Below are 16,084 nucleotides of genomic sequence, written 5' to 3' on the forward strand. Positions count from 1 at the left end.
CTTTTTGCTGAGTAAGTGACCTGAGAATTAGAAGTGTAAGACTGATAAGAAATGGAAATTTTAGTAGATGGTACAGCCTGGGAGTGTAACACCTAGCAGAGTCTGATTCTAACTTTTGCAGGATGTCACAGGTTTAAATCTTTGCTCAGCCACTAATAGCTGTCAAGTTTCTTAATCAATCTCAACCTCATTTTCCTCGTTTATAAAGTGGAGCTATCAATACCTTCCTCATTGGGTTGTTGTGAAAATCACATGATGTAATATGTGTAAAGAGGTTAACACAATGCCTGAAACATAATTAGTACTCATATTACTGCTACAGGTGTTGTTATTATTATTATTAGAAAGCACTGACAGTAGCTCTTGGGAAAAATAGTTTCTGCCATCAAGCCAATACAGCCCAAGTAAAACCAGGCTACATCTTTGTCAAACTCAACTTTCCTTAGGCTTCATTACCTTGTCTATAGAAAAGAAATGATAATAACTTTAAAAACCTATAATGGATTATAATGTGGAAAAATATTGAATCGTGCTGTACACCTGAAACTAACACAATATTGTAAATCAACTACACTTCAATTAAAAAAAACTAATTTAGTATTGCACAACAATATTAAATAAATAAACAAGTGAATGCAATTAAAAAAATCATTCAAATGTACACTTTAATCTGAGTCCAAACCACTGGACTAACAGAGAACCTCTGACTCCAGGGACTATTCATCGGAGTGAGGTCTCACAGAGGTCCTCATCTCAACACCAAGCCCCAGCTCTACCCAATAGCCTATAAACTCCAGTCTTGGAAGCCTCAGGCCAAACAACCAGTAAGACAGGAACACATCCAACTCATAAAAAAAAAAAAAAGAGAGAGAGCAAGAAAATATGTCACAGATGAAGGAACAAGGTAAAAACCTACAAGACCAAATAAATGAAGAGGAAATAGGCAATCTACCTGAAAAAGAATTCAGAGTAATGATTGTAAAGATGATCCAGAATTTCGGAAATAGAATGGAAGCATGGATTGAGAAAATGCAGGAAATGTTTAACAAAGATCTAGAAGAACTAAAGAACAAACAAACAGAGATGAACAACACAATAACTGAAATGAAAAATAGACTAGAAGGAATCAATAACAGAATAACTGAGGCAGAAGAATGAATGAGTGAGCTGGAAGACAAAATGGTGGAAATAACTGCCAAGGAGCAGGATAAAGAAAAAAGAATGAAAAGAATTGAAGACAATCTCAGAGACCTCTGGGACAACACTAAATGCACCAACATTCAAATTATAGGGGTCCCAGAAGAAGAAGAGAAAAAAAAAGGGGCTGAGAAAATATTTGAAGAGATTATAGTTGAAAACTTCCCTAACATGGGAAAGGAAATAGTCACCCAAGTCCAGGAAGCACAGAGAGTCCCATACAGGATAAACCCTAGGAATAACACACCAAGACACATATTAATCAAACTAACAAAAATTAAATTCAAAGAAAAAATATTAAAAGCAGCAAGGGAAAAACAAAAAATAACATACAAAGGAATCCCCATAAGGTTATCAGCTGATTTTTCAGTGGAAACTCTGCAGGTCAGAAGGGAGTGGCAGGATATACTTAAAGTGATGAAACAGAAAAACCTACAACCAAGATTACTCTACCCAGCAAAGATCTCATTCAGATTTGATGGAGAAGTCAAAAGCTTTTCAGACAAGCAAAAACTAAGAGAATTCAGCACCACCAAACCAGCTTTACAACAAATGCTAAAGAAACTTCTGTAAGCAGGAAACACAAGAGAAGAAAAAGACTCACAAAAACAAACGCTAAACAATTAAGAAAATGGTAATAGGAACATACATATCGATAATAACCTTGCATGTGAATGGATTAAATGCCCCAACCAAAAGACACAGACTGGCTGAATGGATACAAAAACAAGACCCACATATATGCTGTCTACAAGAGACCCACTTCAGACCTAGGGACACATACAGACTGAAAGTGAAGGGATGGAAAAAGAAATTCCATGCAAATGGAAATCGAAAGAAAGCTGGAGTAGCAATACTTGTATCAGATAAAATAGACTTTAAAATAAAGACTGCTACAAGAGATAAGGAGGGACACTACATAATGATCAAAGGATCAATCCAAAAGAAGATATAACAATTATAAATGTTTATGCACCCAGCATAGGAGCACCTAAATACCTAAGGCAAATGCTAACAACCATGAAAGGAGAAATTGACAGTAACACAATAATAGTAGGAGACTTTAACACCCCACTTACACCAATGGACAGATCATCCAAACAGAAAATAGAAAAGGAAACACAAGCTTTAAATGACACAATAAAACAGATAGATCTCATTGATATTTGTAGAACATTCCACCCAAAAGTGGCAGAATACACTTTCTTCTCAAGTGCCACGGAACATTCTCCAGGATAGATCACATCTTGGGACAAATCAACCTCAGTAAATTTAAGAAAATTGAAATCCTATCAAGAATCTTTTCTGACAACAATGCTGTGGGATTGGAAATCAATTACAGGAAAAAAACTGTAAAAAACACAAATACATGGAGGCTAAACAGTGTGCTACTAAATAACCAAGAGATCACTGAAGAAATCAAAGAAGAAATTAAAAAATACATAGAAACAAATGACAACAAAAACACAACTACCCAAAACCTATGAGATGCAGCAAAAGCAGTTCTAAGAGGGAAATTTATAGCAATTCAATCTCACCTCAAGAAAAAAGAAAAATCTCAAATAAACAATCTAACCCTACACTTAAAACAACTAGAGAAAGAAGAACAAAGAAAACCCAAAGTCAGTAGAAAGAAAGAAATCATAAAGATCAGAGCAGAAATAAATGAAATAGAAACAAAGAAAACAATACCAAAGATCAATAGAACTAAAAGCTGGTTCTTTGAGAAGATAAACAAAATTGATAAACCCTTAGCCAGACTCATCAAGAAAAAAAGGGAGAGGATGCAAATCAATAAAATTAGAAATGAAAAAGGAGAAATCACAACTGACACTGCAGAAATACAAAGGGTTATAAGAGACTACTACAAACAACTATGTGCCAATAAAATGGACAACCATGAAGAAATGGACAAATTTTTGGAAAGGTACAATTTTCCAAGACTGAACCAGGAAGAATTAGAAAATATAAACAGACCTATCTCAAGTAATAAAATTGAAACCGTAATTAAAAATTTTCCAACAAACAAAAGTCCAGGACCAGATGGCTTCACAGGCGAATTCTATCAAACATTTAGAGAAGAGCTAACACCCATCCTTCTCAAACTCTTCCAAAAAATTGCAGAGGGAGAAACACTCCCAAATTCATTCTACAAAGCCACCAACACCCTGATACCAAAACCAGAAAAGATATCACAAAAAAAGAAAATTATAGACCAATATCACTGATGAACATAGATGCAAAAATCCTGAACAAAATACTAGCAAACAGAATCCAACAACACATTAAAAGGATCATACACCATGATCAAGTGGGATTTATCCCAGGGATGCAAGGATTCTTCAATATACGCAAATCAACCAATGTGATACACCACATTAACAAAGTAAGGAATAAAAACCATATGATCGTCTCAGTAGATGCAGAAAAAGCTTCTGACAAAATTCAACACCGATTTATGATAAAAACTCTGCAGAAAATGGGCACAGAGGGAACCTACCTCAACATATAAAGGCCACATATGACAGACCCACAGCAAGCATCATACTCAATAGTGAAAAACTGAAAGCATTTCCTCTAAGATCAGGAACAAGACAAGGATGTCCACTCTCGCCAGTCTTATTCAACATAGTTTTGGAAGTCCTAGGCACAGCAATCAGAGAAGACAAAGAAATAAAAGGAATACAAATCGAAAAAGAAGTAAACCTGTCACTGTTTGCCAATGACATGATATTATACATAGAAAATCCTAAAGATGCCACTGGAAAACTACTAGAACTAATCAATGAATTTGGTAAGGTTGCAGGATACAAAATTAATGCACAGAAATCTCTGGCATTCCTATACACCAACAATGAAAAATCAGAAAGAGAAATTAAGGAAACACTCCCATGTACCACTGCAACAAAAAGAATAAAATACCTAGGAATAAACCAGCCTAAGGAGGTGAAATACTTGTACTCAGAAAACTATAAAACACTGATGAAAGAAATCAAAAATGACATTAAACAGATGGAGAAAGATACCATGTTCTTGGATTGGAAGAATCAATATTGTGAAAATGACTATTCTACCCAAAGCAATCTACAGATTCAATGCAATCCCTATCAAACTATCAATGGCATTCTTCACAGAATTAGAACAAAAAATCTTACAATTTGTATGGAAATACAAAAGACCCCGAACAGCCAAAGCAATCTACATATTCAATGCAATCCCTATCAAACTATCAATGGCATTCTTCACAGAATTAGAACAAAAAATCTTACAATTTGTATGGAAATACAAAAGACCCTGAACAGCCAAAGCAATCTTGAGAAAGAAAAACAGAGTTGGAGGAATCAGGCTCCCCGACTTCAAACTGTACCACAAAGCTACAGTAATCAAGACAGTATGGTACTGGCACAAAAACAGAAATATAGATCAGTGGTACAGGATAGAATGCCCAGAGATAAACCCAAGCACATGTGGGCACCTAATTTACAACAAAGGAGGCAGGAACATACAATGGAGAAAAGGCAGCCTCTTCAATAAGTAGTGCTAGGAAAACTGGACAGCTACATGTAAAAGAATGAAATTAGAACACTACCTAACACCATACACAAAACTAAACTCCAAATGGATTAAAGTCTTAAATGTAAGACCAGACAATATAAAACTTTTAGAGGAAAACAGGAAAAACACTCTTTGACATAAACCACAGCAAGATCTTTTTTGACCCACCTCCTAGAGTAACAGAAATAAAAACAAAAATAAACAAATGGGACTTAAACTTAAAAGCTTTTGCACGGCAAAGGAAACCATAAACAAGACAAAAAGACAACCCTCAGAATGGGAGAAAATATTTGCAAATGAAACAACAGACAAAGGATTAATCTCCAAAATACACAAACAGCTCATGGAGCTCAATATCAAAAAAGCAAACAATCCAGTTAAAAAATGCACGGAAGACCTAAATAGACATTTCACCAAGGAAGACATACAGATGGCCAAGAGGCACATGAAAAGATGCTCAGCATCACTAATTATTAGAGAAATGCAAATCAGAACTACAGTGAGGTATCACCTCACGCCAGTCAGCATGGCCATTATCAAAAAAGCTAGAAACAATAAATGCTGGAAAGGGAGTGGTGAAAAGGGAACCCTCCTGCACTGTTGGTGGGAATGTAAATTGATACAACCACTATGGAAAACAGTATGGAGGTTCCTTTAAAAACTAAAAATAGAACTACCACATGACCCAGCAATCCCACTACTGGGCATATACCCTGAGAAAACCATAATTCAAAAAGAGACATGTACCACAATGTTCATTGCAGCTCTATTTACAATAGCCAGGACATGGAAGCAACCTAAATGTCCATCAACAGATGAATGGATAAAGAAGATGTGACGCATATATACAATGGAATAATACTCAGCCATAAAAAGAAACAAAATTGAGTTATTTGTAGTGAGGTGGATGGACCTAGAGTCTGTCATACTGAGTGAAGCAAGTCACAAAGAGAAAAACAAATACCGTATGCTAACGCATATATATGGAATCTAAAAAAAAAAAAAAAATGGTACTGATAAACCTAGTTGCAGGGCAGGAATAAAGAGGTAGACACAGAGAATGGACTTGAGGACATGGAGTGGGAAGGCGAAGCTGGGGCAAAGTGAGAGTAGTATCGACATATATACACTACTGAATGTAAAATAGTTGGCTGGTGGGAAGCAGCAGCATAGCCGAGGGAGACTGGCTCGGTGCTTTGCGATGACCTAGAGAGGTAGGATAGGGAGTGTGGGAGGGAGGCTTAAGAGGGAGGGGATATGGGGACATGTGTATGCATATGGCTGATTCACTTTGTTGTGCAACAGAAACTAACACGGTATTGTGAAGCAATTATACTCCAGTAAAGATCTATTTAAAAAATAGTAAAAAAAAAAAAAATATATATATATATATACACATACACTTTAAATGGATGGATTGTTTGGTATGTGAATTATATCTCAACAAATTTCTTACCAAAGAAACCCCCATAGTCATAACCCACTTACTGCTACTTTGTAAAAGAAAAAAAAGAAGTTAAAAACAAAACAAAAAAGCAATTCCACTGGTGGCGTGCCCCCTAGCTGCCCACCCAGAATTCTAGTCCCTTGCAGAGTCTTCCAAGTATTCTGAAAGTCTCCAGAAATATGTGCTCAGGAAAGAACCCAGTCATTTCCCTGCCTCAGCGTCTTTATTCAAGCCCACCGCCCTGAGGCTCCTTGAGGGAGAGACCTTTCAGTGCCAGCGCGGTTTCTGTGGAGCATGCTGCCTGGCAGTCTTGTGAAGCCACCATTTCCCTATCAAAAAGCTGAGAAAGATGCCACCTGCCCTGTCCCTGTGCCACCTGGGTCCCAGAGCAGCCTCACTCAACCCAGAGTCTCTGTCTCTCGTGAAAACAGCTCTTTCCACATCTTACCTGGTTCCACCGTCTTTCACCGTAAGAATTCAAAAGCCACCTGCAGAGCCAAGCAGGGAATAGATGTTACACTACCCCACCTATTCTCCCCTCTCTCACCATCTTTCTTCCCATGAAGCCAAAACAAAACCAAAGCCTTTGTTTAGCCCTGAACATGTCAGCTAAAGCTGACAGATACTGGTGGGGTCACCAGCCCATCAGCTGAGCAGACAGCCAGACCCTGAGTCACAGTTTGAATCAGCTGAGTCCCTGGGGCACTAACTTATCTTCCCAACAAGCCAGTGAATAGATTTGTGGAAAACAACACAAAACAAACGCTGGTACAAGAAAGCAACTGATATTTGATTGAATTTCTCCTACCAAGTAATTCATTCCACTTGCACTATGTTTGAGGGTCCCTATCCCAGCACATGAGATTGTGATTATAGGAGGAATAAATCATGTATTAGTTTTTAGGGGTTTTGATAGTTTTCCATATCCGATACTTATGTTTATATGTATGAAATGTGTGTTTTTAAAAATCATGTCAGAATGATTAGGAAGTAAGACCTAGACAGAACCATCAACTGAAGGAATGTTATCATTCATGAAATCTCTTTGTGAAAAAAAGGAAATCATGGGGTATATGAGAAAGAAACAGAAATAAAAAGGATTATTTAACAACCCTGAAAATTATAAAGATTTTCCTGTTAGTTCATTTCTTAATTTGAAAACAAACAGGGAATTATTTTCAGCTGAAACAAAGAGAATTTAGTATTAAACATTTCCATGCATTTATGGACATCTGCCTTTTAAAAAAAAAAAAAGTGCCAGAGCATAGGTAACAATGGCTCCAGTAAGCCCAGCAGGAAGGAAAGTCATGCTTGAGAAAGCACGGGAAGGAAGAGGTGGTCTGGCAGGTCCCAGAAGCAGCATGAGATTAAACCATTCACAAGGTGGGGAGGAGAAGAGTCTGAGGCAGGCCATGCCATGGGCCCAGGCCAGCCTGTCACAGTAGCAAGCAAGCAGCCCATGCGAGGACAGAGGCCAGTTGCTCTTGGCTCTGTTTTTAAGACTACATGATTTCTACACTTGAAGGGGGAATTTTCTAGTTCTAGAATTTGCATAATCCCTTTTCCTTTTAAGTTTTTTATCTGGTATTGCATTATAAGTGCATAAATATTAAATTGATCATAATGAGTGATACATGTGGGGAAAACCCAGGATCCTGGAGTATTCATCAAACTCTAAGGTAGTCAGAAGACTAGAAGCAAATTCATCCTCTGCTGGAACTGGACCAGGGTTAGAGAGGCCTTCACATCTGAAGGGAACTTTTCTGAACATACCTCCCATGGAATACAAGTTAGGATTGTGAGAGGTAAAAAAAAAAAAAAAAAAAGTCCCAATGTTAAAGATTTAGATGCATTCAAGTCATATAACAGTGAGATATAAACATGACACGTGTTTAAACACATAATACATTAATGCAGTAAAGTGAAAGCTTTCTATGATGAATCATCCCCTCCTTACACAGTGTCACAGGGGTTACTTTATGCTGAAGAAGTTTAATTAGCATAGGTATTTTGTGGCCCTGTAAAAACCTAGGCTCAAGACTTTTGTATTCCTAAAATACCACGACCCTCCAACGTTGTCTGACCAGCTGGCTTTTGAATCTATGCAGTAGTTTTTTTTGTAGACAACTAACATGCCATAGAATGAAAAGAAACAATGATTGACTTCTTGGATGGTCAACTGGAATGGGTTCAGTCATGAAAAGGGGACCCACAAACCTCACACAGCCCCAAGCAGCATTAGACTCCTTTTTTTTGTAGAAGAAAAACTACTTTCTTCAAATTGCTTCATACAATAAACCAGGTATTCAAATGAACAGGCCAGGATAAATGTTTTGCTTGGTTTAATTGAATCAGTTTACCAGAATCAAAGGAAATCCAGGCGATTGTGTTTCTGTGAAACTTTTGCATCAAACTAAGGTACTCACTGTGGATGTTTACATGTTACAGGTCAAGAATATTTGACATGTCGGTGTTTAGGCATAGCATTTATTTTGTTCAGACCCATTAGAACTTTTACACCAAAATGACCTCTTGCTCCTACTCTTATTTGTAGTCAGGGCTACCTCTCTTACTAGGTGGATTTTGTTCACCTCCTGGCTTGAAAATGTCTTCAAAGATAATTAGTCATAATTCAGTTTTTTACTTTCTAATCACTTTTAATTTTGGTGCAAAGTATTTTTTTTAAACATCTTTATTGGAGTATAATTGCTTTACAATGGTGTGTTAGTTTCTGCTTTATAACAAAGTGAATCAGTTATACATATACATATGTTCCCATATCTCTTCCCTCTTGCATCTCCCTCCCTCCCACTCTCCCTATCCCACCCCTCTAGGTGGTCACAAAGCATAAAGTATTTTTTGACAGCTGGATCATCCTCATTTTTTTTTTTTATAAATTTATTTATTTATTTATTTTTAACTGTGTTGGGTCTTCATTTCTGTGTGAGGGCTTTCTCTAGTTGCGGCGAGCGGGGGCCACTCTTCATCGCGGTGCGTGGGCCTCTCACTATCGCGGCCTCTCTTGTTGCGAAGCACAGGCTCCAGATGCGCAGGCTCAGTAGTTGTGCCTCACGGGCCCAGTTGCTCCGCGGCATGTGGGATCTTCCCAGACCGGGGCTCGAACCCGTGTCCCCTGCATTGGCAGGCAGATTCTCAACCACTGCGCCACCAGGGAAGCCCCATCCTCATTTATTAAACACATCTCTATATTTTTCTGAGCTATTTCCTCGAGTCACATCTACCTTAAGAATTCGACTTGCCCTATGCATCTCTTCCTTTTACTTGGCTGTTCCTGAGTTATATCCTTTATAATAAAACTGTAACTATATGCATAAAAAAAGAAAAGAAAAAAGAATTCGACTTGCCATCACTAATGAATTCATGGGTGGGCATCAAATTCTGGAGCTGGTTCCTTAATAATAATACTGAAAATCTTTTGTAAAATGGCAATGTCACATGCCATTTTATGGCAGAGTATACATTTCTATAGTTATTTTTAACCTTGTTGGGGGTCATGGATTCCCCAAAAGAATATGATGGAAGCAGTCTCCTCTCAGAAAAATGAACATATGAATATATGCACACATTTGCATATCATTTTTAAAAGTTTGTGGACCTCTAGAGATTATTTAGTGATACTCTAGGGTTAAGAACTTTTGTTCTAAGGGGACACTTTCAAAAGAGATAGCATTTATTTTGATTTATAGGGCAGACTCTTTTGAAGAGAGAAATGTTAGGTAACTGAATGGGGCCAGATGTATCCTGGAACATTAGGGTAAGATCGTTGAGGAGAGGAACATTTGATAGAAGCGAAATAACTTCTGGACCATTTCTTTCCAAGCTAAGAATATTGCCCAGCCTCATAAAAAGGATCTTTTCCACGGGTACACATAGTTATAAGGCCACTGATCTCTCTCCAAGAACACAGGCTACCGTAGAAAGGATGACATGCGCTTTGGGAAAGAGTCACTTTTCCCCTGTGTCTAACCCTTAAGTGTGATGTAACAGTCTTTGGAGAAAGAGTTATGTTTACTCATTTTTTCCTCACCTTAATCTGCCCTTTAGCATATGGTGACTTTTTCTTCTCACAAATGATACGGCTAATTGCAAACAGGAAGACTGCCATTCCTGTGATCTAGAAGGATTCTGCTCCCGGGTAAACAGCCAAGAACTTTTGTTAGAGAGAAGGAAGATAGAGGAAAGGGAATTGACCTTTTCTGGTGTGTGTTCTATGCTGGACCTTTGAAGTGGTGCCTTTCATAAGCCTGCTCATGACAAGCAAGAGCAACAGGAAAGCAAACTGGACCGAACCCTGGGCCAGTTAGTCCCATTACTTCGAGCTTTTGTTTCCTCATCTATAAAATGGAGATAATAATGCTTACTTTAAAGGGATTTTTTATGATATAGGAGAGAGTGTGTGTCAGATGGTTAGCACGTGCCTGGCATGTAATGAGCATACAAGTACCCACCTCAGTTGATTTTGTATTTTCGAGGGTGATAGTTTTGTTTTTATCAACTCAGAACACAATAGAACATCACATCATTGTTGCTTTTTAAAAATAGCGTCCTCCAGCAGACAGGCTACATGGTTGGGCACTGTTTAAATATTTTAATACTTTTAATATGTGATTGTGCCTTCCTTTTAGGACACTTAAAGTGTTTGGTCCAGGTGGCAAGCTATATAATCAGGTTAATTTTCCTGGACCCTGAACTTCTCTTGGACGTGAAAGCATCACTGTCACTCTGAAACCAGCACCCACCTTAACTTACGTATTCATTTATTCATTTGTCACTGATCAAAAAACATATTTATTGAGAGCTGAATAACACCAAGTGTGGGGATACAGTACCAAATGTGTCTCAGGAAAGCCCATCTGGGAAGCAAAGGGGAAGAGTTCACCTGCTGGCTTTCTACCTGGTATTGTTTGAACTCTTGCTGCCCAGGAACTCCCCTGAGCTTCTGGTCTACCTATGCCTGCATCTTCTGCCTCAGCATGAGCAGGGAGGGGCCAGGATAGGGGCTGGAGGATTGTGGATGGGACACTTGGGCCTGTTAGAAACCCTGACTGATAGCAACGCAAGGCACCCAGATTCGTGGCATAGATCCGCTCAGTAACGCAAAGCACCAGCTTACCCTCTGCTTCACTTTCACAGTGGGTGTTTGATTTACAACTTGTATGTAGCAGGTTGGCTCCTTGTTATAAGTCAGCTCTCTTGATGATCCTCCTCTGCCTTTAACATGTGTGTTTTCCTGTTTCCTTGACCCTCTGTCTTCAACTCACGTCTCCACAGCCTCGCAGCCCGGAACCCTCCGACTTCCCCCCAGGGAAAACTGAACTGCATTTTGTCATTTCATTTCTGGTATGTCTATTTTCTTTTCATGGAGGATATTTTGACTCTTTTTTAGGGCCCTTTCACAAGATGATCAAGATGACATCCACCTAAAACTGGAGGATATAATTCAACTGGTAAGTTCAGCCGTGGTCTTATCCTGCACAAATATATGTAAGACTTACCTCTCAAAGGCAAGCACTGTGCCCATAACTGGACTGTATATTCTGTCGCTGCAACTGTGTGAGAAGAACCAGATTTGGCTTGGGGTTTAGCAGTTGGTCCATGATGTTAACGCCGGCTGATATTTCTGAGCTTTCTACCCTTTTCTTCATAGCTGGAATCTAGGGTGGACTTCGTACTCCAAGCAGCTGCAGTGAGCTGGCCGGCACCTTGCTTCCAGGTGTGTTTCATTCCCTGCCCTCATCTCTTGCAGACGGACTGTGCAAAGGCTGAGTGCTTTGAGACCTTGTCAGCCATGGAGCTGGCTGAGCAGATCACCCTCCTGGACCACATCGTTTTCAGAAGCATTCCCTACGAGTGAGTGTGCCCTCACAGCAGCAGGTCCCTGAAGGCAGGGCCGGCTGCCTCACAGCTGACATTGCTCCTCAGCAGATGTGCGTGCGCAGAGCTGTGGCTCTTAATCTTATGTTGGTTTGGTCCCACTTGAATGTCTTTTGGTTCCACTTTATATTGGAAATATTTATATGGAAATATTGGGAACTCTCAGGATGGTCACTCTTGTGTTTCTGTATGTACTACAGTTACCATAGAATGCAAAGTTCTCTGTCCTCTCACATCTTTGTGTTATAGAAACCTCAATACAGTATAACAGTGGTTCTCAAACTTCATGGTGCCTAAAATCATTTGGGAGACCTGTTAAAAATGTACATCCCTAGGTACCGCCCCCTGCCCACCCCCCCACCAGAGATCCTGATTCCAGTAGGTTTGAGGCCCAGGAAATTTCATTTTCAATGAGACTCCCAGATAATTCTGCGTGGTCTAAGACTATACTTTGAGAAACACTGATGTTGGGAAATTCTGTAAATTCTGCTGCAATTTTCCCCCCACGTCCATAAATCAGCAGGTATTGCTGAGCATCGAGACTCCGGAACAGCGTAGACTCCCAAGACAGTGCTTTGCACAGAGCACACTTGGAGTGGGTATCTGCCGAGTGAACGCTGTCATGTCACGTAATGAGCATCTGTGTCACTACTGCCTTTTAACTGCCTCGTGTGCAGAGTAAGGGAGGCTCTTTAAGCCCCCTCCTGCTGTCCTAATCAGCAGCTCCACAAACAAGGCCTTTGTTTGGACAAGTAACAACTGTTGGCATAAGTCCCCTGTGAAATTATAACTAAATGAAAGGTAAGGGAGGGGCTGGCTAAGAGGTATGAGTGTGGTCCATGTCGCGTGTAGAGAAGAGGACATCCAGGATGATGGAGGCTCAGGCGTAGCCGTGTTGCTGGTCGGAGCTACAGTATAAGGGGCAGGGCCGGAAGATGCTCCTGCAGACTTTTCTTTTATGCATTTTATCTTATTTCCCTCTTTCAGCAATTGTAGGCCCATCCATGAACATGGGGAAAAAAGGAACGTGGCCCCTTGGCAGTACAAATGAACCCACTGACTATTTGATGACTTGAGTTAGGAGTGCAGTGCCTCTTCCCCCCACCTCCTGACTATCCTCCAGTGCGGTGAGGATTCAGGAGGGAGGGGAGCATGACCACTATGGAAGAGGAGAAACGGCAAAGCCTGAATCTTTGTGGTTGTCCTTGGTGTGGTCTCTTCCCGGGACCCTTCTCACCTCTCCTCCTCTGTGCCGCTGTGAACATGTACCAATCTTCATCTGTGGAAAAAGCACATCTTTATGTCCAACAGCCTTGCAGGATGGGAACAGTACCACCCACGTCAAGGGACTCAGTCAACATTGCTGGATTAAGAATGTGTCAGAGTAATTTCATTTTATTTTTGGTAATGCCTTGACAAAATAATTCCTGTATGCTCCAGCTTGATTGTGCCTTGCTTGCTGTGATCTGGTGACCCACTCACGAGTGAAATGAAGGAGCAGGGATGTTATTCGGAAGACAGACCTTCCTCCAGGCTGAGCTCCCACCACCGTAACTGCCTTCATCACATGAACGGGCTGCAAAGTGCTAACACCAGCATTTGTTCATTCGGCCCTTACCACGTGTACTGTTCCGGGCTCTGGGGAGAACAAAGGAAAGTCCCTGCCCATGGAATTGACATTCTCCTGGAGACTGTCAGAGCAAAGTGGAGGAAAACATGCTGTTCTTGATTAACATTTTTGGTAGTGATGGATTTTTCAAGCCTTCTGCTAAGGCTTAAGATTTTTTTAAAGCTGATCCAGGGAAAATGATCTTGGTTTCTGAGTTAGCACTTAAGCTCTTTATTCCTCCTGTCATTGTTTTCCAATTTCAGAGAAGACTTTATAATGATCCTAATAGGGACCCGGTTCCAAACATTTATAAGAGAAAGCTGAAACTGAAGAATCTTTTTCATTTTGGCATCAAGTGGTGAAATGGTAGAATTGAGCTAAAATTCATTTGAGATGGAACAGCAGGAGTTGGGCAATGTCAAGTTTAATGTACATAATATTCATAATAATTATTCAGGATCATAGGCACCCTTAAAAAACTTAATTGATTTTGTGTTTTGTTTTGAATTTTCAGAGAATTTCTTGGGCAGGGGTGGATGAAGCTGGATAAAAATGAAAGAACACCTTACATTATGAAAACCAGCCAACACTTCAATGATGTGAGTAACCATAAAAATAAAACCTTGTGTGGGCGTGTTATAGGAAGATGAGTATCAGGGTCTTTAGATGCCTTCTCTAAATGAAAGGAAGTCTGCCACCCACTTTTTAAACAAAACTGATGGAATGTTAAAAAAAAAAAAAACTTAAATCTCCTCTAAGAGTTCATAGTGATGTGATAACTTCCAGTTACCTTCCAGACGTAAGAGGTTCACATTTGATGGTACACAAGTCTGGTAAGTGCTCAATGATGCATAGGTAGCTGCTGTTATTTTTATCATGATCATCATTACTTCATGGTCGTAGATTGACTAGTTCTAACAGCACTGTGTCACTGGCCCCTGGTGACACTGGTGATGGTAAGACTGGGTTGGTACAGCTGCTCCTCGTCATTACTGAACATTCAATCCCAATACATTCCAGGGTGGGAAGGAACCTCTTTGAGCATAATTACAGTGACGCTGAGACTGTGTGCAAAGGTAACCAGCTGTCGGTCCATCTCCCCCTCTGCTCTTCTGCAGCAGTAAGATGGAGTTGCTTTTATACCCTCCTACTCCCTATTGGTGCTGTTCTAATGGTCTTAGTCCTGTGGAAGAACCACAGATGTTGGAATGTCTTCAGGCCTATCCCGGCAAAGGGAAGGCTCCCTTTTCAGTTCTACTAAAGTACGGTAAAAGGAGTAATGATAATGTTTAAAAAAAAAAGACTACCAGGAAACCTGTAGGTAAATTAATGTCATCCAGAATCAAAATACAAAACAACAGTGCAAATTCCCAAGACAGTGCTTTGCTGAGGGTACATGTGGAATAGATGTTATTACATAATAAGCATCAAATGCCACTGCTTCCTAAAGGACAGGACACATGACCTGTCTGGGCCACTCTTTGAGAAGCAGAGCCCCTTCTGTGCACAATAAACCTTTTTTTTTTCTTTTTTGCCTGTGCTGTACATACACTTGGGATGAAATGGACACTCAAATCAGAGGTTCAGTCCCAGGCTCCATACCCACATGTCTCTACTTGGGTGGCCACTTGCACTGTGTCCAGATTGCAAATGGAACTCATCATCATCACCTCCCAGACCCACCAAGCCTGCTTCTTCATCTTATTCTCTGTTCTTGGCCTTGGGTAATGGCCCCACTAGCCACTCACTCAACCAAGCACGGAATCTGGAGGTCATCTTCGACTCTTTCTTCTCCTTTCCCCACCTCGCTCACCCCTCAACATGTTAGTGAACCCTAAATCTACATGTCTCAGACTCTTCTTTTCCCCTCCCTTCCCACTGCCATAATCTTGATTTGGCCTTTCATTCTTTTCTCCAAGAGCTCCTAACTCACTATCTCCCCACCCCCATCTCACTGCCACCCAACCCTTTCTTCACACAGTGTCACGGAAATAACTTCTCTAAGAGGCCCATCGAATTACATCTCTTTGATGAAATTTTGTCAGTGGCTTCCTCTCACCTTCACAATACGGCCCCAGCCGCTCAACCCGGCCTGCAGGAGCCCTGCCTCCTGCCATCCTTGTCTCTCACCAACCCCCGTGCTCCTCGGACAGCTGCCAGATTCTCCATGCCACCACGCCTTCCCCCTCTGTCCCTTTGCAGACACTCCTCTACTTTGATGGGAAGCAGTAGCTAGCTCTTCCTCACCCTTCAGGGTTCAGTGCAGGCACGATCTCTTTCCTCTGTACTAGGCCACCTGCCCCATGCTGCCTCTGCTTCTCAAGCTCCCCCTCCACACAGCCCTAGCTTTGCGTTTCGCTTTGTGGTATTGACTTGTTTCT

General features: G+C 40.5%; 1 protein-coding gene across 5 annotated transcripts in view; it reads left to right on the plus strand.

The window, feature by feature from the left end:
* RASGRF2 (Ras protein specific guanine nucleotide releasing factor 2) overlaps nt 1-16,084 on the plus strand; it is a 230,134-nt gene that overhangs the window by 198,767 nt on the left and 15,283 nt on the right. For all 5 annotated transcript variants that reach the window (XM_082375417.1, XM_082375418.1, XM_082375421.1 and 2 more), the window contains 3 exons: nt 11,607-11,667; nt 11,967-12,070; nt 14,218-14,302. In XM_082375417.1, coding sequence (XP_082231543.1) covers nt 11,607-11,667; nt 11,967-12,070; nt 14,218-14,302 — 250 coding nt within the window. The remainder of the gene's footprint in view (nt 1-11,606; nt 11,668-11,966; nt 12,071-14,217; nt 14,303-16,084) is intronic.

The sequence above is a fragment of the Balaenoptera borealis genome, assembly GCF_965194805.1.
Source record: "Balaenoptera borealis genome assembly, chromosome: 2".
Taxonomy (NCBI): Eukaryota; Metazoa; Chordata; class Mammalia; order Artiodactyla; family Balaenopteridae; genus Balaenoptera; species Balaenoptera borealis.